A 23,163-nucleotide genomic window follows, 5' to 3' on the forward strand; every position below is an offset into this window, starting at 1 on the left:
GGCACCATTCTAAGTAGTGTCCAATTATTTGAACTATTACCTCTTTGTGGAAGAGGCAGTTATCCTCACCCCCATTTTGCAGACTGGAAAACTGAGGCTCTGGGAGGTCAGCAACTTGATTAAGGTGACTCCAGGTTTCAGGTAGCAGAGCTGGGCTCAAAGTCAGGCTTCTCTGCCATCACCTACTACACCATCCTGCCTGGCTCCAGGTTGGGCCAGATCTACCAAGTATGACACCTGGGATTCTCATCCTGTAAACATATAGTCAGTGTGCATGTGTGAACACTGCATTCAGGTACATGTTTCGTCCCCACACACTAGTATGAGGCAGGCAGTGTAATTGCCCCACTTTGTGGGGGTGGAGCTGAGGCTTAGAGAGTTTGTAGAATCTACCTGTGTCACCCACAATAGTGCAGTGGGGCTGGGATGTGACCCAGGTTCCTCCAAGTCTGGCCCCTGTCTCCAAACCACCCCAAATCCTCTGACAGGGTGCATTTCCTTTTTGCTCAGAGCACTCTCTGTCATGCTAGAACCAGGCTGCCTGAGAATGGCATAGTTGGGTGGATCAAGTTTGTGTGGTGATCTGGACCCCAAAGTGTGGCCCTTCTTCCTCCAGCAGAACAGTCACTGGGCTCTGTCCTTGCCAGGGTCTGGGTCACCCACCTTATCAGGAGCTTCTGAGCCCCCATCAGAGCTCACAGAGGCTTCATCCATTAGCAGTCACTGCAGCCCAGGAACTGGGCAGAGCAAGCCTGTGACCCCCACTTTATAAACAAGGAAGGAGGCAGCAAGAGAGTGAATGGTTTGCTCAAGGTCCCCAGCTGAACCCGCACACAAGCCTGCATCTGGCACGTCCAGAGCTCGGCCTTCAGAGCTCTGGTCTCCTGGAGCGAGAGGGGATCATATGGGATTCGGCACAGGCTGGGACTGGCACCCCATAATAACACACAACAGACAAAAATGATGTCCCACCAAATGTTTATTTAAAAAAACAAAAGCAGCTCAGGAGTGTTGTCCATGGATCGACAAGAGCTTTGCAAAGACCCAGAGGGACACAGGCATATGTAGCCTGGGATAGGAGACACATCAGGGTGATGTGTTTCAATGATGCTCTCTCAGAATCATTGGCCAGAGCTGCTTCTGGTTGCTGAAGAACACAAAGAGTTTGAAATGAAGTCAGCTCCCTCCTTCTAGTCACTCGAGGAGCAGGAGGCAGCAGGGCTGAGGGAACCGGTACAGGCTCTGCACGGGCTGAGAGCTGGCCTGGAGGGGAGTGCAGCTGGGGGCCAGCAGGGCAATGGTCACAGTGGAGAGAGCTCCAGCCCATCTCGTGTGGGTTAATCCTGGAGATATTCGGGCTCAGGATCCTGCAGGAGGTATTGGAGAGGACAGCAGGTGATGGGCAGTGGGGTGGAGCTGAGGCCCCTGGGCTGGGTCAGTTGTGAACACCTAGGACCCTCTCATGTGAGCCTGTGGAGCTGTCCAGAAAACCAGCCCTCCTTCATCCTAGAGATGAGTCCCCTGACCTAGTTTGGGCCCTCATCGTGGTGAGCCCAGAGGTGGTCACATGATCTGAGTCCCTACCTGGATTAGCCTGTGCTGGGAGCAAGGCATTCTTCTTGCTGCTTCTGGTGCGACCTCTACGTGCAGAGAGTGGAAGCCTGGAGGTTTTAGGGCTCAACTTTTCCACAGTGGGACAGCCTGTCAGAAAGATTGAAGAGAAGTAGTTAGGGGAGTCCCCAATCCCTTTGAGCACCTGGATCTAGCCAAGCCTGAGCCATTGGCTGGTCGTTTGAGCCCATGAGTGTTTCATTTATTTGGCTTTTCATCTCCAGCAATGGAAAGTGTTTTGACTAAAAGAACTGCTCTTTCATTCAGTCTCCCACGTCCCAGCAATGGGCTTTCTGTGGGGGTAGGGGTAGCTGTCAGCATGCTGGACTGCAATCTCCTCTTTGGGGGTTGAGAGGCTCAGGAGTCTGAAGCAGGGAGGAGAGGCCCCTAGATGCTGGGCTGGGATCTCACTCACGTTGGGAGGCTTTCTGGGTACTTTGGTGATGCTCTAGAGGGCCCTTCTTCCGAGTATTCAGAAGCCTTATCCCATCTTGTACCCACTTGGCCTGTGGGTTCCCACACACATTGAGCTGTCTGTGAGGGAAGTAGAATCTGCAGGTGGAAGAGGGTGCCAGTTTAGTGTGTAAGCAGGAAGCAAAGTTATGTGAGCTCCCGCCCACCCCAGCCCCCACTGTTCCACTCACATAACAGCAGGCAGGTTACAGCTCCTGCTCACATCCAGGCACCAGTAACTCTGGGCACGCCTGAGCACCCTCAGGCTAACGGGGGTGTTGTAAGCCAGGCAGCAATCCTCGAAGTCACCTGCAATCACACAGCCACCCCAGGCTTACTCTTCTATGTGTGCCCGTGTGGCTGCTTGTGCACTGGGTGTGCAGGCACAGCCACCAATGTGGGCACCCACAAATACACCATGACAGTCCCAGGCCCTGTGGAGGCCGAGGGACAGCCCAGGTGATAAGGAAGCCATGCGGCTCACCTTTGGCCCTTGATATGGGGGCATCTGGCAGGAATTGGAGAGGGCCTGAAGGACATGGCTGGGAAAAGGGCCCAGGACCTCAAAATGAATGGGGAACCAAAGCCATTTCCACTCCTGCAAGGAGGACAGGTGCAGTATCCTGAGAAAGGGCTAGAGGCCCCTACTCTTCTCTGGGTCCTTCCCCCTAAAGTGAGCGGGCTGGTTGGCCTACTGCTCCTGACGTCCTGGCTCCTGTTCCAGGCTGGCCTTCTCCCACCCACGTCCATCTCAGTTACCTCCTCCTCTCTGTCCCCACCATAGTGACCATTCTGAGTAACCACTCTGAGTAACCTGACCAGAGACCAGGTCTCTGTTCATTTATTTACCCTTTGGTTGAACAAAAGCATGTAGAGTTCCTATTCAGAGCTAGATATCAGAGCTAGATATCTAGACAAAGGGTTCCAAACAGAGGACTTGGATCAGTGTAGTCACTGTGACAGGGGACTCAAGAGTTGGACACTTTTAGTTTTGAAGTAATATTTTATGGAGTCAGCATGTACAAAGCTGACTTCAGCAGACCACAAGCAATTTGACCTTTGTGCCCCGGGGGGACTGTAAGCAATCAAGATGGCATCTAAGCCATTGTGTTCCAGGAGAGACGCCCAGCCCACAGCTCAGGACATAGGACCCAGGGCACAGATTAAGAATCACTGATCAAGCACTGGCTGGTGTGGCTCAGTGGATTGAGTGTCAGCCTGCGAATCAAAGGGTTGATGGTTCAATTCCCAGTCTGGGGCACATGCCAGGGTTGCGGTCTAGGTTCCTGGTTGGGGGTGCACAAGAGAGGGCCACATATCGATGTTTCTCTCCCTCTCTTTCTCCCTCCCTTCCCCTCTCTAAAAATAAATAAGTAAAATCTTAAAAAAGAGGAAAGAATCACCCGTCAAGGGATGAAAGGATACTAGGGAAATGGCAACTGCAGCTTTTATCTGATTAATGTTTTTCCTGGGTTCCAAATCCCTTAGCTACATTTTTTCCTGTGAATTCCAAACCCCTTACCTACACTTTTTCCTCCTTATAAAAAGAAAAGGCTGGCTTGAAATAAAATGGAAGACATTCTGTTAAGGTACGTAACCCACTGTCTTCTCAGACTGCCAGCCATCTAAATAAAGTGCCCATAAAGATTCAATCCCTGTCTCTGATTATTGGTCCTGGTGGTGACAGGTAGCGCAATGCTGACCTTTCTGATTTCAACTGGGAAAGTCCTGGCCTAGTGGGAGGCTGGGAAGTTGATCTATGCTGGTTGGGGGGTGGGGGCCGGGGGTGGTGGCTCAGGGACCTGCAGGAGAGGTGCTCAGAGGAGGTCCTGGTGCCAAAGGGTCTGGAAGCAGAGGATGAACTGATGCAAGAGACATGCAGAGGCCTTCAGGGTCCTCTGGGTTCAGTTCCTTTGCTGACCCCTGGAAGAACCATGACTGAGTCCTGGCAGAGTGCACAGGGGAAGGGAGGAGGAAAGAGAAGGACTCCAGGGGCCCCAGAGGGCAAGGGGCAGTGCAGTCAGATGGATGCTGGGCTCCAGTTTCAGGCAGGAAGTCCCTGAGGCTGGGGGCCACTCTGCCCCCACGGTCAAAGGGCCAGGGCTTGGCCTGGCTGCTGGAATAGGTCTATGATAGCAGGACAATTGGAACGGAGCCCAGCTCCTTGTGGGGCAAAGACTAAGGTCTGCTAGGGGTCACAGGGAGAGGTCCTCAGACCTAGTGAGGGGCGGGTGGGGCAGGGGGTGGGGCCGTGGGACCTTGACTGCCTTGCCAGCTGCTTCACTGGGAGTAGGGCTCCTGTCCTGGGGGCACTGCATGCCCAGAACTGGCTTGTAGTCATCAAAATCCTCAAGTACCTAATCTAGGGAGGGGAGGGAAGGGATTTGCTGTTAATAATAATCATAGTAATTATTGTTGTTTCAGGCAGGCACTAGGCCAAGAGTTTTGCAGGTATCAGCCTCTCAGATCCTCATGGCCCCTCTCTGCAGTGGGAATTCAGAGCCCCACTTTGCAGATGAGGAAGCTGAGGCCCGTAAAGGCTGAGTAGTGACTCTCAGCCTGACTACATAGTTAGCCCAGGTTGGGGGAAGCCAGGATGGGACCCATTCCTCCTAGTCTCCGGGGCTTTGCAGGCTCAGGTTGCTGCAGTGTATCCCTAGTGGTAAGGGGCTAGGCCACCACTGGGAGCCACCCTCTCCTCCCCACATTCCCTGGGCTGCCTGGAGTCCCTGCAAGGAAGACTTGGGCCGTGGACTGTGGTGGAGGCACCAGAAGAATACTGCAGCCCCACTGAGCTGCACAGACACCAGGAGTTTCTGCATGCCTAGGGGCAGGGCAGCTGTCAGAGAATTCAAAGGTGGAGAGGAACTCAGGCTTCTGGTGGAGGGGATGAGCAAATGGGGGTGCACAGAAGCATGGATGAGAGAGGGGAAACCCGGGGAGAGGAGGTATGGTCCAAGACAGTACCTTGTGCTTGGACAGCAGGGGCCCAGGTACCCACGAAGCAGGTCACCAGGCAGGCCAAGAGCCACAGGTTCATGGTGCAAGCTGGTCTCCCTCCTGAACCTTGAGGGATAACAGGGAAGGTAGGAGGGAGAGGAGGACCCCACATAGACAGTAGCAGGCACTGGGAACACCCCCCATCTCAAGCCAGGGGCCCCTGCAAGGGAGGCAGGCAGCACAGGATGAGGACAATTCTTTCCTGAGAGACCAGCTGCTGGCCTCAGTTGCGCTGGGAGCGGGGGAGAGTACTTACCAAAGCCTGTGGGCTCCCTGGTGACTCTGGAGCATATGCCCACTAGCCCACAGGCTTCCCCACTTTATAGATGGAGCCCCGCCCTGCCACAACCCGCCCTCCTACTTTTCCCTACCTGCTCTCCCACTCCACCTCCAGGCTTCTCCCTCCTGCCCCACCCTCCTCTCTTCTCCTTGTTTCTCTTTCTAGCTCCTCTAACTAAGGTCAGGATACACCTGCAGGGAATTGGGGGAAACTAGGGACAAGAGGACACAAATCCAGAAACAATGACTCCCTCAACTGACTACTTGGATGTGGAATAGACAGTGGACTGGCTCCCCCTTGGCAATAAAAGGCTAAAAGATGGATGCAGAAGGACAGCCCAGCCTTGACCTTGACCAGGTCACTTGAAGTCTGGCTACCTACCCTGCGACTCCCCTCGCCTTCCTCCCCCATCCCAGGCCTCTCAGCCAGCATCCTGCTTTCTCCCCTAAGGGCCCTTTCTCCTCTTTCTCCTGTTCCTTCTTCTGACAGACACCTGGGCTGCCTCCTGTGTACAGGCCTCAGGCTGCCTAGAGCCCAGGGGAGGGACTTCACTGGGGCTCCCTGCTCCCAAGCCACCTGTGCTCCTGGAACCCTGGCTTCACCCTGATTTTCTCTCTTTCCAACCAATGAGGTGACTTATGTCGCAGAAATGCCCTGGTGTTGAGAGCAGTCAAGTCTATAGAAACAGAAAGTGAAAAGAGTAGTTGTGATGGGCTGAGAGGAGGGAGAATGAGGAGTGGCTGCTTTCAATTTTGTTTTTGTTCTGAAATTAGATAGTGGTGACGGTCCACTGACTCTGAGAATGCAGTAAACACTGCAGAATGGTCTGCCTGCAATGGTGCGATGTATGCATGTGAATTTTCCCTAATATTATCTTGAGAATAATCTCAATAAAACTATTATACACAACAAAGAAATGCTCTGGTTTTGGAAGAAAAGTCAGTTGGGAGCCCGACGTACCCACATCAGCAGGAATGAAATCCCCTAGTAGGCATTTCTTCTTTCCTTAGTCCTATGGCCCAGCTAGAACCCTAACAGAAGGGAGGCCAGAGGTAGGACAAGGGAGCGCTGCAGAGAATTCACAGCTGACAGCTTTTAACTCTTCGTTTCCCCTCACACTTGGCTGTAGACCAATCCAGGTATTTGTAACAGCCTGTACCCCTTCTTCATCTCTCCTGCTCCACTAGGAGCCAGTGGTGCGGAGCTCCTAGACCACTGCCCTAGGCTGAGTCGAGGCTGGTTGGGGCTTGGCCCTGGGCTTCCGCTGTGGCTGTGGCTGTGGTTGTGGCTGTGGCTGTGTCTGTCCCCTGTGTGGGCAAGGCCGGGCTGGGATGCGGCTTCGCGTGGCTGCAAGCGTGGGGACGCGGCGTGGCGACCTGGATCAGTCTCTGGCCCGCTGTCCCCGCCAGTCCCGCTGGTGGGTAGCGGCCAAGACGTGGAGCTGCCCAGACTCAGCCCAGGTCTCCTGCGAGTGAGTACCCCTTCCCGCCCCGCGGCCCGCATGGTTTGTTCCTGCCGCAGCCTTAACAAAAGGGCTCAGTGGCTGAGTTGCCAACGCAGAACAGACAGGGTCTGGCGCGTTCCTGGGCTGGGCTGAAGACCCAGGTGTCTGGGCAGGAGAGTGGTTGCTCAGGGCGGCGGGGCCCTGCCTGCAACCCGGCCCAGGATATCCTGCTGGAGGCCTTCAGGATAAACTGTTTCCAGCAGGGGACCCTCTTCTCCACACATGTGAAATGAGCGCCGCTGTGCGGACAAAAGCCACCTCCTGCCCCTTGGTCACCAGGCCTAACAATGGGGCTGCTAGGGGAGGCCTCCAGCCTGGAGCTGAGCGCGCTCAGGGGCTGACTGCACCCCAGGGCCTGCAGGGCAGCTGCAGCGCGCTGGGGTGAGCAGGGCCGCGCCCTTCCCTGGGAGGTCCCCAGTTGAAAGCGCAGCCACTGAGCGCACACAGGTGGCCCTGCTGTCGAGCAGGGTGGGTGGTGGGCTCTGAGGGGAACACCAACACTCTCTCCCTCTGCAGGGAGTTCCTCTGCAGGCTGAGTGATGGCTCACTCGATTTCTCTTCTTGAGGACGCTCGCAGGGGCTCAATGTTGGCCCACTTTACAAAGGAGAAGATGGATGGATGGTCAGGGAGACTCAGTCATTTTCCTATTTTTGGCCAGGAAAATCAACTTTTCTTAAATACTGTAAGGGAGGACAGTCCTCTCCCTAAGTGGGGAGGGCCATTGAGCAGAAGCCTAGGAGTCCTCAGGAAAGATGCAGGGGGACTGTCCTGACAGGTATGGCTCAGCTGGTTGGGGTTCCATGCCTCATCAGGGCACATACCTGGGTTGCAGATTGGGCACCTGGTCAGGGTTCTTGCAAGAGGCAACAATACTTCTCTCCCTCTCTTTCTTGCTCCCTCCCCCTTTCTCTAATAATAAAATAAATAAAACCTTTTTTAAAAAAAGAGTATGAGGGAAGTACCACCAGCTGAAGTAAGGGTCCCTATGCAGCTGCATTTGTATGTCCAATCCCCCCAACCCTAGGTGCTGCCTACAGCTCTCCGGAACCACTGTTGCCTCAAGGTCCCATAAGCTCAGGTGGCCTCTGAGAGAAGCAGCTAGGGGCCCTTCTATCCCCTCCTCTCCATCAGCATGCATCTCTTGGGGAGCCTGGTGCCCTGTCTGCTGGGCCTGGACTCCCTTTATGCCCAGCTGCTTCTTGCTCTGGTCCAGATGCACAGTGGTTGCCAAGCAACTGGAGGAAGGGGGAGAAAAGGATGCCTTGCCAGCCTCTGTGCTGACTTTCAGGGACTTGGTTTATACATTGTCCCTGTGTGACTCCTTTTGTTGTATTCCCAATGTACTTGGTCCTGGTCCCTCCTGCAAGGCCAGCTTTGAGGAGCTTCCCTTCCCAGGCTACTCAGCCACTTCTGTGTTCCAGGGAGCAGCCACACTGATGGCCAGGGTGAGAGGACTTGAGGCTATTGGCACTGGCTGTGGCCTTGGCCTCAGTTCTTGCACTTTTCCTGCTCTTACAGGATTTGTAGGGGCCAGGCCAGGAGGGGGCTAGGGCACGAGTGGCTTGAGAGGGAGGTTGGTAGGACCTGGGGAGAGGGTCCCATCCAGTTCTCAGAGCCTCTTCAAAGCTGCTAAGCTCCATTCACCCCTTATACATAGGTTTCCTGGGTGCCTCCTATATACCAGCCCTGGGGTGATGGCAGTAAGGAAGCAGACATGTCCCAGACATGAAAGATGACAAGGATGTCACTGGTTCTCACTGGATGCCTGTGTTGGGGCACTTGTTATCTCATTTATTCAGTACCTATCAAGAACTTTCCATATGCTAGGCACTGGGCTGGGTGCTGGGTCAAGCAATGAAAAAGACAGATGGTCCTAGCCCTGGCTCAGTTAGTGGGGCATCATCCTTAAAAATGAAAGGTCACAGGTTCGATTCCTGGTCAGTCAGGGCACGAGCCTGGGTTGCTGGTTTGATCTCCAGTTGGGGCTCTTCTGAGAGGCAATTGATTGATGTTTCTCTCTCACATCAAGGATCCTCTCCCTCTCTCTCTCTCCCTCCCTTCCCCTCTCTCTGGAATCCATAAAAGAGAAAAAAATTAAAGAAAGATGGTCCCAGTGCAGAGCAGACAAGCAGCAAAAAATGAAGCAAGATGTTGTGAGCTTAGGGTCACTGCCTCTATCCTGAGTGATAGGGAGACGCTGGGGACAAGCTGCATTCCTTTAAAGAGAGTGGCTTGAAGTAACAATAACCCTAGCGGGTTAATATTTATTCCTGTTTTATATGGAAAAAACAATCAACTGAAGCCCAGAGAAGTTGCCTGACCAAGTAAGCAAAATCTAGATTCCAAGCTTAGGTCTGACTCCTTCATTCCACATACATGGTACATACTACTGTGTGCTGTATTAAACATTTTTTAAATTTAATTATGTATTTTATTTAACCCTATCTATCAAAACAGGAGTGGGCAAAAGTAGGTTTACAGTTGTGAGTACACCAAACAGTGTATCTTTGTATTATTATTATTTATTAATCACTGCATTACTTATATTACATTTTTATTATTATTATTTTAAAGATTTTACTTATTTCTGAGAGAGGAGGAAGGGAAGGAGAGTGAGAGAAATATCGAACAGATACCCCTGTATTATAATTTAAACATGTAACCAAATAAAAATGACTAATGAGATATTTTCCTTTTTGTATAGTAAAGCTTCAAAACATGATTTCTTGTATAACTGCAGCTCGTTTCAAGTGCCAAATAGCCACATGTCTCTGGTGTCCACCTTACTGGACAGTGTAGTGCTAATCACAGATAATGGTCAGCTTGTGATTTTTTGTTGTTTCTTCTTTTAGAGCACTTTAATTTTCCCAGCAGAACTGAGGGGAAGGTACAGAGAGTTCACATGTACCCTATGCCCTACACACGCACAGTCTCTCCCGTTATCAACACCCCATCCGAGGGGACATTTGTGACCAGTGATGAACCTACACCAGCACATCATCATCACCCAGAGTCCATTGTTTACATTAGAGATCACTCCTGGTGTTGTACATTCTGTGGGCTTGGACAAGTGTACGGTGACATGGATCTGTCCTTGTGGATCCATCAGAGTATTTCACTGCCCTAAAAACCCTCTGTGCTCCAAGTATGTCTTATTTAGCCTGATATTTTGACAGCTGGAGGGAATTCCCCTCCCAGGACTAGCCAGTTCCTTGCTGTGCACCCTTCATATGCAAACCAGCCAATCCAGACCCACACCCCCAACCACCCCTGTTATCTGACTGTCACACTGCAGAGGCCCCAGAGGACCCGGTGCCTGACGACCAGGGCCAGTCCCTATGCCCCAGAGCATGCCGACATTATTCAAACTGGCCAATCCTGAATCTGCTCACACTGCCTTACCCACTCCTTCCTGTGAAAACCACAGTAAAGTCTCTTACCTATGCACCCCTCTCCCTCTGCCTCCTGCCTGCCCTGGTGCTTGCCATGTGGTTCTGGGTGGCATAGCATGCCTCTACCTCTTGGGATCTGTAACAAAATATCTTTTTAAGGGCAACCATCTCCTCATCTGTTGGCCTCACCATGCCATCATCATAATAAAAATCTGCATTTCAAAACAGGTGCCAAGTGATATATGGAGAACCCAAGACAAAGGGCAGACACCAGAGGCTCCAATCCCCCCCCCCCCCCCCCCCCCCCCCCCCCGTCCGAGGGGCTGGAAACCAGTGGGGGGATAGTCACGAGATGTTGCCTGGTTGCCTGATCCTGTTCTGGCGGAACATCTACACACAGGCTGTGGGGCAAAGAGGGCACCCTGTCAGGTCTCCAGAGGGAACAGCTGCTGAGTGGAGATCTAAAAGACAAGTGGGTGTGTCAGAGGCCAGATCAGGATGTTTGAGGGAACTGCAGGATGGCTGAGGCAGGAAACTGAGGGTGGAGGCAGCAGATACTGGAAGGTAAGGTAGAAGCAGACAGGCTACTCAGGGCCTTACATATGGAGCCAAGATGGGTGAGCTTTATTAAGAGGGTACTGGGGAGCTGCTGAGGGGTTTTGTCAGGTCTGGGCTGTAGCTCTGGAAGGTCATGTGGAAGATGCACTGGAGGGCCAGCAGCCCATACAAAGGAACACTCAGCAGTCAACAGCCTCTCTTCCCCTAAGGGCTGCGGGGAAGCCCCTTTCCCAGTTCTTTTCAGGCCCCACATCAGCAAGAAATAATTCAGGACACATTTACTGAGGTCTACTATGTGCCAGGTTGGGTAGTTACAATAGTAACAAGAGAGATATATAGTCCCTAGTGTCATGGAGATTTTTCATTTTTATTTTCCTAACAAAGGGGTTAAAATAGCAACTGATAAATGGTGAGGTGATGCAAAACAGGGGCCCAGGAGACAGAAAAAACAAACAACTAAAATCAGAAATGAAAGTGGGGACATAACTACCATCCTTATAGAAATAAATAAAAAGGGTTATAAGAGAATACTATGATCAATTTTATGCCAACAAATTAGATAAGAGATGAAATGGGTAAATTGCTAGAAACAAACTACTAAAATTGCCTGGAGAAGAAACAGAAAATCTGAAAGACCTATGACACACAAGGACTCTGAAGCAGTAATCAAAAACCTCCCAACAAAGATAAGTCCCTGACCAGACGGTTTCACTAATAAATTTTATCCAACATTTAAAGAAGAATTAATGCCAATTCTTCTCAAACTCTTTCAATTAAAAAAAAAGATAGAAGAGGAACATTTTTTTCTGTGAGATCAGCATAACCCTGATACCAAAGCCACATATTCTCTCTCTCTCTCTCTCTCTCACACACACACACACACACACACATACACACCACACACATGCAAACACACTCAACTATTAGAGCTAATAGCCAGCAGTTTTACTATATAAGAAAAACACACAACAGTTGCATTTCCATACAATAGCAATGAGCAATCTGAAAAGGAAATTTATTCTTTTAAGATTTTATTTATTTATTTTTAGAGAAAGGGGAGGAGAGGAAGAGAGAGTGAAACATCACTGTGTGGTTGCCTCTCCTGCACCTCATAGCAGGGACCTGGCCCACAACCCAGGCATGTACCCTGACTGGGAATTGACTCTTTCATTCACAGGTAGGCACTCAATCCACTGAGTCACATGAGCCAGGGCTGAAAAGGAAATTTAAAACCACTTCAGTTAGAATAGCATCAAAATAACAAAATACATAGAAATAAATTTAACTAAGGAAATGCAAAATGTATAGACTGAAAACTACAGAACATTGCTGAAAGAAATTCAAGAAAAGCTAAGTAAAAAGAAAGACATCCCACTTCAGAGACTGGAAGACTTAACACTGTTAAAAGAGCAACACTCCCCAAAGTGATTTGTAGATTGACTCAATTAAATCCCCATCAGAATACCAATGACCTTATTTGCAGAAATGAAAAAGCAGATCCTAAAATTCATAGGGCTTACAGGGAACCCTCAATAACCACTTAAGCAGGAGCACAGGGCCACCCCAGCTGGGAGTTTCCCAGCCAGTCCTTTTCCTCCCATAAGGCCGCAGCACTGGCCTGCCCACCAGGCACCAGCAGCTACCTCTTGTTGCCACAGCTGGACATGTCCTCCCTCAGAGAAGGCCCAGCAAGGCACTGCCCCTCACTCGGCCCCTGGGTCCTGATGCCTCCATCTCACAAGAGTCTTCTTCACAGGGTTATCAAGGTCAAATCCAGGTGAGTTCAACTCCTTAAAAAATTCTGTGCAGAATCTTTCACCGCCCCCCGCCCCCGCCACCAAGAGAAAACAAATGAAAACACAGTTGACTTTTGAATAATACAGGGATTAGGGGCATCAGCCCTCTACCATGCAGTCAAAAATCTGCATGTAACTTTTGACTCCCCCAAAATTAACTGCAGTGGTCACTTGGTATCCACAGAGGATTGGTTCCAGGGCACCCCTGCAGATAACAAAATCCTCGAGTGCTCAAGTCCCTTATATAAAATGACATAGAACAATGCATCCAGTCAGCCATCTGCATCCATGGATTCCCAACTGTGGATCAAAAATACTGTTTTTGATGTGCAGTTGGTTGAATCGGCAGATGTGAAACCTAGGAATATGGAGGACCAACTGTATATTTATTGAAAAAAAATCCACACATTAAGTGGACCTACATGGTTCAAACCCTTTTTGTTCAAGGGTAAACTGCAAATAGAGCTGTGTGGTTCAACCAGGAGCTGGGGGCTTCAGAGGACTGCCACCTTATCCCCATCCACCCCAGATATGTGGAAATGCTTGGGCCCCTGAGAAGATTTTGAAAATCACCTGCTTGGAGGGAAAAGTAAGTCCCATAGAACTGGGATTTTCTATTTTCTTCTTGAATCAGTTTTGGTAGTTTGTTTGTTACTATGAATTTGTGGATTTCCTCTTCAGCAGTCCATAACCTTTTTGGCACCAGGGACCCGTTCATTTGCTTGCTCGCTCACCCGCTGCTCACCCTCTGCTGTGTAGCGCAGGTCCCAACAGGCCACATACAGGTCCCGGTTTGTGGCCCAGGGGTTGGGGACCCCTGATCTAGGTTATCTAATTTGTTGGTATACAATTATTCATAGTTACTCTAATACACCTTTGCATTTCTGTAAGGTCAGTAGTTCTCACTTTCATTTCTGATTTTAGTTACTTGGTTTTTTTCTTTCTTTTTTTTTTTTCTAGGTAAGGGTTTGTCAATTTTATTGATCTTTGCAAAGAACCACTGTTGGTTTTGTTGATGCTCCCACTTTTCAATTCTCTATTCCACTTATTTCCACTATAATCTTTGTTATTTCCTTCTTTCTGCTAGCTTTAGGCTTAGCCTACTCTTATTTGTCTAGTTCTTTAAGGTATACATTATGTTATCTATTCGAGATCTTTTTTACTGTAGGCACTTATGGCTATATATTTCTGAGCACTAATTTGGCTGTATCCTGTAGACATTGGTATGTTGTATTTTATTTTCATTCATCTCAAAGTACTCTATTTTAAATTTCTCTTTTTGGTTTCTTCTTTAACCCATCCATTAGTTGTTTAAAAGTGTGCTGTTTTCCAGTATTCCCTCTGTCACTGATTTCTAGTTTCATTCCATTTTGTTCAGAGAAGATACTTTGTATGATTTCAATCTTTTGGAAATTATTGATACATGTTTTGTGGCCTAACATATATGGTTTATAGTGAGGAATGTATTATACGATGGGGGGACTCAAAAAAATCTGGAATTATCTTCTAAGGGGTGAGCCTCTTGTATGTAGTCCAAGGTTCTACCACTAGGTGAGTGTTCTAGGAACCCATCTGTGTCAGTGTGTCAGCTGGCATTATTGTGAGATGCTGTGTTCAGCTTCAGCGAATTTTTAAGTATATTTTATTGATTATGCAATTACAGTTGTCCCATTCATTTTTCTCCCCTTTATGCCCCCTGCTCTGCCTCCCTTTTGCATACTCCCCTTAGTTCATGTCCAAGGGTCATACACATAAGTTCTTTAGCTTCTCTATTTCCCATACTACTCTTAACCTGCCCCCACCTATTTTGTACCTACCATTTATGCTGCTTCTTCCCTGTATCTTTCCCTCCATTCTTCCTCTCCCCCTTCCTGCTGATAACCCTCCATGTGATCTCCATTTCTGTGATTTTGTTCCTGTCCTAGTTTTTTGCTTAGTTTGTTTTTTTTTGTTTGTTTGTTTTTTAGGTTCATTTGTTGATAGTTGTGAGTTTGTTGTCATTTATTGTTCATATTTTTTATCTTCTTTTTCTTAGATAAGTCCCTTTAACATTTCATATAATAAGAGCTTGGTGATGACGAACTCTGATTTGATCTTATCTGGGAAACACTTTATCTGCCCTTCCGTTCTAAATGATAGCTTTGCTGGATAAAGTAATCATGGATGTAGGCCTTTGCCTTTCATGACTTTCCAAATACTTCTTTTCAGCCCCTTCTTGCCTGTAAGGTTTCTTTTGAGAAATCAGCTGATAGTCTTATGGGACTTCTTTGTAGGTAACTCTTTCCTTTTCTCTTGTAGCTTTTAAGATTCTCTCCATGTCTTTAATCTTGGGTAATTTAATTATTATGTGTCTTGGTGTCTTCCTCCTACGGTCCAGCTTCTTTGGAACTCTCTGAGCTTCCTGGACTTGTATGCCTATTTCCTTTGCCAGGTTGGGGAAGTTTTCCTTCATTATGTTTTCCAATAAGTTTTTAACTTCTTACTCTCTCTTCTCCTTCTGGCACCCCTATGATTCAGATGTTGGAATGTTTAAAGTTGTCCAGGAGGTTCCTAAGCCTCTCCTCATTTTTTTGAGTTTTATTTCTTCATTTTGTTCCAGTTGAATATTTATTTCTTCCTTCTGTTCCAAATCATTGACTTGAGTCCTGGTTTCCTTCCCTTCCCTGTTGGTTCCCTGTATATTTTTCTTTATTTCACTTTGCATGGCCTTTGCTTCTTCCTTTATTTTGTGTCCATACTCAATCATTTTTGTGAGAATCCGATTGCCAGCATTTTGAACCCGGCATCTGATAAGTTAGTTATCTCCTCATCACTTAGTTCTTTTTCTGGGGTTTTCATATGCTCTTTCATTTGGGCCACATTTCTTAGTCTCAGTGCATCTGATACATTGTAAAGGGCAGACCCTTAGGTATTTGCCAGGGTGGGGCAGCCCACTTCACTGCATTGTAACTGTATGTGGGAGAGAGGTCAGAGGGGGAACAATGCTGCTTGCTTGGCTGTCCGAAGGCTTTCAGTCTCTTCCCCTGCCACACACAGGCAAATTGGGTCCTTCTGGTGCTCTTTCCTGGGTGGGTGGGTTTGTGTACATTCTAGGACACTGTGCATCCCTCCAACAGATTCTCCTGTGAGGCTGGGAGTTTCTCCACTACCACAATCACCACAGGTTTTTACAGCCATAGGCTTTGAGGCTTTATTTCCCCACACTGGAACCAGACCTGCCTTGCCACGCATCCTCTCCACCTTGGCTACCAGTCTCTGCCCCTCCTACTGGTCTGGATGAATATTTCTTCTTTAACTCCTTGGTTGTTGGACTTCCATACAGTTCAAATTTCTGGCAGTTCTGGTGTTTTGTTTTGTTTTGTTTTTAATTGGTTGTTGTCCGTATTTTGGTTGTACGAGGAGGTTAAGCATCTTGGTCAGAAGGTGTTGCTGTGAGAGGCTGTGTTCAGTTTCAGTGAATCTTTTTTGAAGATTCTTTCGATGCATTTTCCCATTTCATGATGGATGATTTACGAGTGCTCCTGCCCACACTGCATTGAGTATTTAGCAGTTTTTGACCAAAAAGAGCATGACACCTGGGCCTCGCCCTCCCTATTCACCTGATCTCCCCCCTGAGTGACTTTTTTTTGTTTCCCCTGAAAAGTCCCCAAAAGGAAACATTTCCCTGATATGAAAGAGGTGAAACAAAAAATGGCAGAAGCACTAAAAGGCATCAAAATCAATGAGTTCAAAAATGGTTTTGAGCAGTGGAAAAGAGTCTCAATAGGTGTATTTCATCAAATGGAGAGTACTTTGGAGGTGACTGAAGTTCAAACATGTAAGAATACACAATTTTTTATAAATAAATTCTGTTTTCTTGGGTCTTTGTCATATGCATTTGAGTAAAATATGTATTCTGCTATTGGGTGATGTGTTTTATATATATCAGTCAAGTTGCACTGTTATTGAAATTGGAGTATTGAAGTCTCCAACTACTATTATAGAATTGTCTATTTCACCCTTTAATTCTGCCAGTGTTTGAGCCATGTATCTGGGGGCTCTGTAGTTTAGTACACATATGTTTATAAATGATATATCCTTTGGATAGATTGACCCTTTTATCAACAGGTAATGTTCTCCATTGTTTCTTGTAACAATTTTTGACTTTAAATCTTTTTTTGTCTGATATTAGTATAGTTATTCAGCTCTCTTTTGGTTACTATTTGCACAGTACACCCTTTCCCACTCTTGTTTTCAACCTTTTTGGACCTAAAGTGAGTCCCTTGTAGATAGCATAGAGTTGAGTCACAGTTTTTATCCATTCTGTCAGTCTCTGCTTTAAACTTACTCGACAACTTTAATCCTTTTATATTTAAAGTAATCACTATAAGGAAGAAATTCTTCCATCTTACTATTTGTTTTAAAGGTATCTCTTATACCTTTCTTGTTACTCAACTTTCCATTACTACCTTCTTTTGTATGTAATTGATTTTTTTAGTGTACCATTTGATTACCTTCTTGTTTCCTTTTCTGTATATTTTTACTTATTTTTTTTACTGGTTACCTAGGGAATTACAGTTAATATCTTCAACTTGTAAAAATCTAGTTTGAATTAATACCTACTTAGCTTCAATGATATACAAAACTCTTCTCATTCTTCCTCCTTTGTATTGTTATCATCACAAATTATATCTTTATGTTATATTCCCATGAAAATAGCTTTATAATGAGTTTCATTCCTTGTCTTTTAAATCATATAGAAAAAAAGGGGAGTTCCAAACCAACAATACAATAATACTGACTTTAATACTTATGTAATTATTTTTACCAGTGTTCTTTATTTCTTCATAAGGCTTTGAGTTGCTATCTCATATCCTTTCATTTCTCCTAAAAGGATAAAGACTCCTTTTAGTATTTCTTGTAAGGCAGGTCTACTAGCCACAAACTCTCTTAAGTTTTGTTTATGTGGGAATACCTAAACTTCTTCATTTTTGAAAGTCTGTTTTACCAGGTACAGAATTCTTGGTTGACAGGTGTTTTTTTTTCTTTTAGCAGGTTAAATATCATTCACTATTTTCTGGCCTCCATGCTATCTGATGAGAAATCAGCTGTTAATCTTATTGGAGATTGCTTGTATGTGATGAGTCACTTCTCTCTTGCTGCTTTCAAGATTCGATTTATTTTTATCTTCCAATTTGATTATATTTCTTTTTTAATTGATTTTAGAGAAAGGAAGGGAAAGAGGGAGGGGAGAGAGAGAAATAAACATTGATTTGTTGTTTCACTTATTTCATTAGTTGATTCTTGAATGTGCCCTGACTGGGGATTGAACCCAAAACCTTGGCTTCAGGATGACATTCTAAACAACTGAGCTATGTGACCAAGGCCTATATTTCTTGATGTAGATATCTTTGAGTTATCCTGCTTGGAGTTTGAGCTTCTTGGATGTATAGATACATGAGTGATATTATTTGGGAAGTTTTCAGCCATCTTTTTTTTCAAATAGTTTCTTTCTTTGTCTTTTTATCCTCTGGGACTTCCATTATATGTATGCTTTACACTTGATAGTATCCCAAAGGAGTATCAGGGTCTGTCATTTTTCTTCATTGTTTTTTCTTTTGGTTTCTCAAATTAGATACTTTTAATTGACTTTATGGCAGAGTAAGCATAGTTGGAATTGGCTAGTGTGAATAATTCTGCAGGCTCTGGGGCAAAGGTGCTGTTCCTAGTTGCCTGGTACCTGGCCCTGGGGTGATTAGGGCAGGAGCATATTGCCTCCTGGAGTGTGAAAGCCTGGTAAAGAAGCCAGGGATTGAAGGTGGTGGTTGGAGTGTGAGCTCTGGAGTGTGAGCTCTGGATTGGTTGTTTGAAAAGCCCACCCTCAGGAGAGTCATTTGCTCTCTCTAGGAATTAGCTAGCCTTGTGAGGGGCAGTCTGTCCCAGATCAGCAAAACCCCAAGATTTTAAAGCAACATAAAATACTGAAAGTAAAAAATGTGATTGAGCAGCTGAGTCAAGATGGGTCAAAGTCAGAGTGGTGGCAGTGGTCCTGAACATAGCAAGAAAGATGACAAGGACAAGAAAAAGAAATATAAACCTCCTATACCAACTAGAGTAAGGAAAAAGAAGAAGAAAACAAAGGGACCAGGCCTCAGAAGGAACCAACCCTGCTGACACTTTGATCTTGGACTTCTCACCACCAGAACTAGGAGAGACTAAATTTCTGTTGTTTATAATCAGTGCTTTGTTATAGCAGATGCTTCCAGCAAATTGCCACTGGTGACACCTCACACTCAGTGCTGTTGGAGTTACTGAAGTTAGAATTAAATACTATCTTCTCATGGAAGAAGAATTCATTAGAACTCAGGAACAAATGAAGCATTTGGAAGAAAAGCAAGAGGAGGAAAATCTGAGGGGGACCCTGATGTTGGTAGAAGCCTTGGAAGAGATCATTGATGACAACATGCCATAGTGTCTACATCGATGGGCTCAGAACAATACATCAGCTTCTTTCATTTGTAGACAAGGATCTACTGAAACTGGGGTGCTCTGCCCTGCTTAACCATAAGGTTCATGCCGGCATAAGACTGCTGACAGGTGAATGGATCCCTTGGTCACCATGATGAAGGTGGAAAAGGCCCCCAGGAGACCTATGCTGACATTGGGGTGTTGGACAACAAAACCCAGGAAATTAAGGAATCTGTAACTTCCTCTCATACATACTGAATATTATAGAGAGATGGATATAAAGCCCCCTACATGGGCTTTCTCTATGGTCCACCTGGCACAGACAAAATCTTACTAACCAAAGCAGTAGCAAACCAAACCTCAGCCACTTTCTTGAGAGTGGTTGGCTCTGACCTTATTCAGAAGTACCGAGGCAATGCGCCTGAATGCATTCTGGAATTGTTTTGAGTTGCTGAGGAACATGCACCATCCACTGTGTTTATTATTTTTTTTGGAAGATTTTCTTTATTTATTTTTAGAGAGAGGGCAAAGGAAGGAGAAAGAGAGGGAGAGAAACATCCGACGTGTGAGAGATACATCGATCAGTTGCCTTTCGCACGACCCCAACTGGGAACCTGACCACCAACCCAGGCAATGTGCACTGTCCAGGAACTGAACCAACAACATTTTGGTTCACAGGCTGGCACTCAATCCTTTGAGCCATGTCAGCCAGGGCCCACTGTGTTTATTGATGAAATTGATGTCATTGGGACAAAAAGGTATGACTCAAATTCTGGTAGCGAGAGAAAAATTCAGTGAACAATGTTAGAACTGTTGGATAGTTGGATGGATTTGATTCAAGGAGAGATATAAAAGTTATCATGGCCACAAACTGAATGGAAACTTTGGATCTGGCACTTATCAAACCTGGCCTCACCGTCAGGAAGATTGAGCTCTCCCTTCCCCTATGAAAAGACATGAAGTGCCTCTTCCAGATCCACATAAGCAGAATGATTTTGGCTGATGACATGATACTGGACAACTTGATCATGGCTAACGATGACTACTCTGGTACTGACATCACGGCAATCCATACAGAGGCCAGTCTGATGGCTTTGAGAAATAGAGAATGAAAGTAACAAATGAAGACTTCGAAGAATTTAAAGAAAATGTTCTCTATAAAAAAAAGAAGGCACCTGTGAGGGGCTCTGTCTCTAGTAAACCACAGTTGCCTTCAATGAAATGGCTGGGAGTGACTGACTGACCCCTTGGAGGGAGCAGGTTGGGGGAAGTTGCCCAGAGGAGCCTCATTCTAGTTGATCCCCATTAGCAACACATCCTGTGCATTGTGGGCCTTTCTCAGCATGATGTGTGGGGTGCCTGTGGTACAGTGCTCCAATCCCAATAAAGTGTGCTCTTTCTCAAGCAAAAACAAACAAACAAAAACATGGTTAATATGTTCATCACCACTCTTCTCTTACTACCTATTTTCCTCTTTTGCCTGTTTCCACAGCCACCTCCTTTGGCAATGGATAAACGCCAAGAAGAGCTCTCAAGTCTCCCCAACTCCAAGAAACCCAACATCTCTGATCCCTTCTTGCCTTACTCCCACCCCTGCCTACAACCTCCCACCCCTGAACTCCTGCACTTTTAGGTTGATACCTAAAAGTCGCCCCTACCCCTCAGCTCCTACCTCTGGAGTTCTCTAGGAATTATCTAGAGAAGTTCCTGGAGCCCCAGGAAGATGGATCTAAGAGTAGTGTTTCTGCACCTCCATGCCTACCCTGAGCCTGGCCTTCTCTGGCCTCTGGGTCCCTGCACTGGGAAGGTGAGTACGGCAGATGGTGTGCCAACACCTGTTGAGACTGTGTCAGTCACCAGAGTCACCAGGTGGGGAACAAGCTACTTCATTCATGGGGCAGCAGGTAAAAGGGGCCCTGGCAGCAAAAAGGGGTGACTGAGGCTAGGCATTCCCTTCCAGCTCCCTGTTGCTGCCACCCCACAGTGTTCCTGTTAGTGATGCCCCTGGAGTTGGGTGCATCCTCCTTGGGCCAGGATGGGAGTGGGGTGCCTATCTGACCCACCATGGAAGGGACCCCAGTGTGGGTGGTCTGACCCAGTGTATGAGGGTGGAGGGAGCAGGGGGGCTCTGTCTGGACATGATAAACCCCAACTAGTATCTTATTGCCATTGGCCCTTGTAAGAAGGTTCTGCTGCTTGTTCATTTGGTCAGCAAACTTTTGACCCCTACAGGCCCTGTGTTTGGTGCTGGGGATACAAAAGAGGATAGGACTCATGTCTCCCCATAAGGAACTCACTGCAACTGGGGAGAGCAGTGCTCCTGCTGGCTGACTGCTTAACTGAGAACCAGCCTCTATACTGGGTGTGCCTCATCTCTCAGTGGGAGCAGAACAACTGCATTTCTAGAGAAAGGGGCAGGGGCATTGGCTGGGGAAGGAGGGCAGCAGGGATCTAGGCAGAGGAAGCCCTGGTGCACTGTTCAGAGAGGAGGAGGAAGGCAAGCATGTATCCAGTGGGACTTCCCTGGGGGTGATTCCAGGAAAAACCCTACTCTTGGGGGTAGGAGGGCTGTTCTGGAGAGATTGCCTATCTACCTACCACTGGCTCCTGAATTTCTCCTCCACTGCCCGTGTGTTAGTTTGTAGCTGCTCTGGGCAGACTCTGTGTGTTTCCATGTAGCCCCTCACCGAGCCCAAGCCCCTAATGTGCGGCACTGTCCTCCTGCTGGGACCCAGTGGCAGTCTCACTTGTCAGAGAATGGGGTGTCCAAAGCTTAGAATCCTGGCCCTTTGACCTGTGGAATACCAGGCGGTGCCTTTGGGTGACAAGGGTCACCTGAGTTCCCCTGCCCAAGCCTGCCAATACCCAGTGGGCTGTAGCAGAATGACGTTTCCCCAGTGTCATGGGTAAATGCATATGTCAAAGTCCTAACCCCAGGACCTCAGACTGTGACTGTATTTAGAAATCGGGCATTTAAGAGGTGATCAAGTTAAAATTAGGTCATTAGGGAGGCCCCTGATCCAGCAGGACTAGTGTCCATATAAAAAGGGGAAATTAGGACACAGAGGGACAACCATGTGAGGACACAGGGAGAAGACAGCCGTCCATGGGCCAAGGAAGGAGGCATCAGAAGGAACCAACCCTGCTGACACCTTGAACTTGGACCTCTCACCTCCAGAACTGGGAGAGATTAAATTTCTGTTGTTCATAGGCCACCCAGTGTTTTGTTATGGCATCACTAGTGAACTCACACCCAGATGCAGCTGAGAAAGATGGCAGCACATCTTAGGGATGAAGGAAGGAATAAAAATGAAAACAAACCTTTTCTCTATAGCCTCAATGCCTTCCCTACCTCCCTGCTCTGAAGCCATCTTTAACTGCACTACTGAGGCTGTCTCCTCCCCTCCTACTCATGCATCTTAAGCCACTGGGTCATGGTTAGGTGGGGGAGTGGAAATAACACCCCACAGATGCCACCACGGACAAATGACTCCCACCAGGATGTACTCTCCTTCTGAGTGGTTCATGCAAACCTTTCTCCCGGCCTGTCCACGCTCCCAGGCCCCCATCACCTCTTATCTGCATCCTGCTTAGTCCTTTCTCCTGTACATCGACCTTAGGGCTGGCCCTTCCTCAGTGCTGGCCCATCCCCTTCCCTTTCTCTGCTCCCCCACCCACCCTTCCAGACATAGGTGGAAGACCCTGAAGAAGTAAGGTTTAATTCTTTGCTCTGCCCTAAATCAGGAGCACTTTGGTATCAAGGCTCTATGCATGAGTTCTGGGCTTCACTGGTCCTGACCCTTGGCCCCCTTCTGCAGCTCTTCTAAGAGTGTGTAACCTCAGGCCCACTTGATTCTTCTGTAAAATGGGGCTAATAGTACCCAACTCACAGGCTCAATATGAAGATTAAACTGTGTCCACAAAGCTCCATCCAAGGAGCTACTCTTACTCAGTATGGTTGTGGACCTTATAATGCCATTTCTAGTGAATGGACAATTCACCAAGCCAGCTTCATTGCTGGGCATTTGTATAGTTGCCAACCCAAGGGTACCTCATTAAAGATGGTAAGAAACATCCTCCTTTGGACAGCCCTTCCCTGGGCAGTACAGGATAATTTTCAG

At 47.4% G+C, this 23,163-nt stretch overlaps 1 protein-coding gene and 1 pseudogene across 1 annotated transcript; one reads left to right on the forward strand and one right to left on the reverse strand.

Moving 5' to 3' along the window:
• Window positions 1–961: 961 nt before the first annotated feature.
• On the reverse strand, window positions 962–6,591 carry CCL25 (C-C motif chemokine ligand 25). The gene is made up of 5 exons (XM_036032737.1): window positions 5,032–6,591; window positions 2,256–2,373; window positions 2,027–2,163; window positions 1,585–1,701; window positions 962–1,367 (listed from the first exon to the last, which is right to left on the reverse strand). The coding sequence occupies exons 1-5, from the start codon at window positions 5,174–5,176 to the stop codon at window positions 1,360–1,362; spliced, it is 525 nt and encodes a 174-aa protein (XP_035888630.1). The 5' UTR covers window positions 5,177–6,591; the 3' UTR covers window positions 962–1,359.
• Window positions 6,592–18,546: 11,955 nt separating this feature from the next.
• Window positions 18,547–20,465, forward strand: LOC114503967 (annotated as a pseudogene).
• The last annotated feature ends 2,698 nt before the right edge of the window (window positions 20,466–23,163 follow it).

The sequence above is a fragment of the Phyllostomus discolor genome, chromosome 8 (genome assembly GCF_004126475.2).
Source record: "Phyllostomus discolor isolate MPI-MPIP mPhyDis1 chromosome 8, mPhyDis1.pri.v3, whole genome shotgun sequence".
In the NCBI taxonomy this organism is placed as follows: Eukaryota; Metazoa; Chordata; class Mammalia; order Chiroptera; family Phyllostomidae; genus Phyllostomus; species Phyllostomus discolor.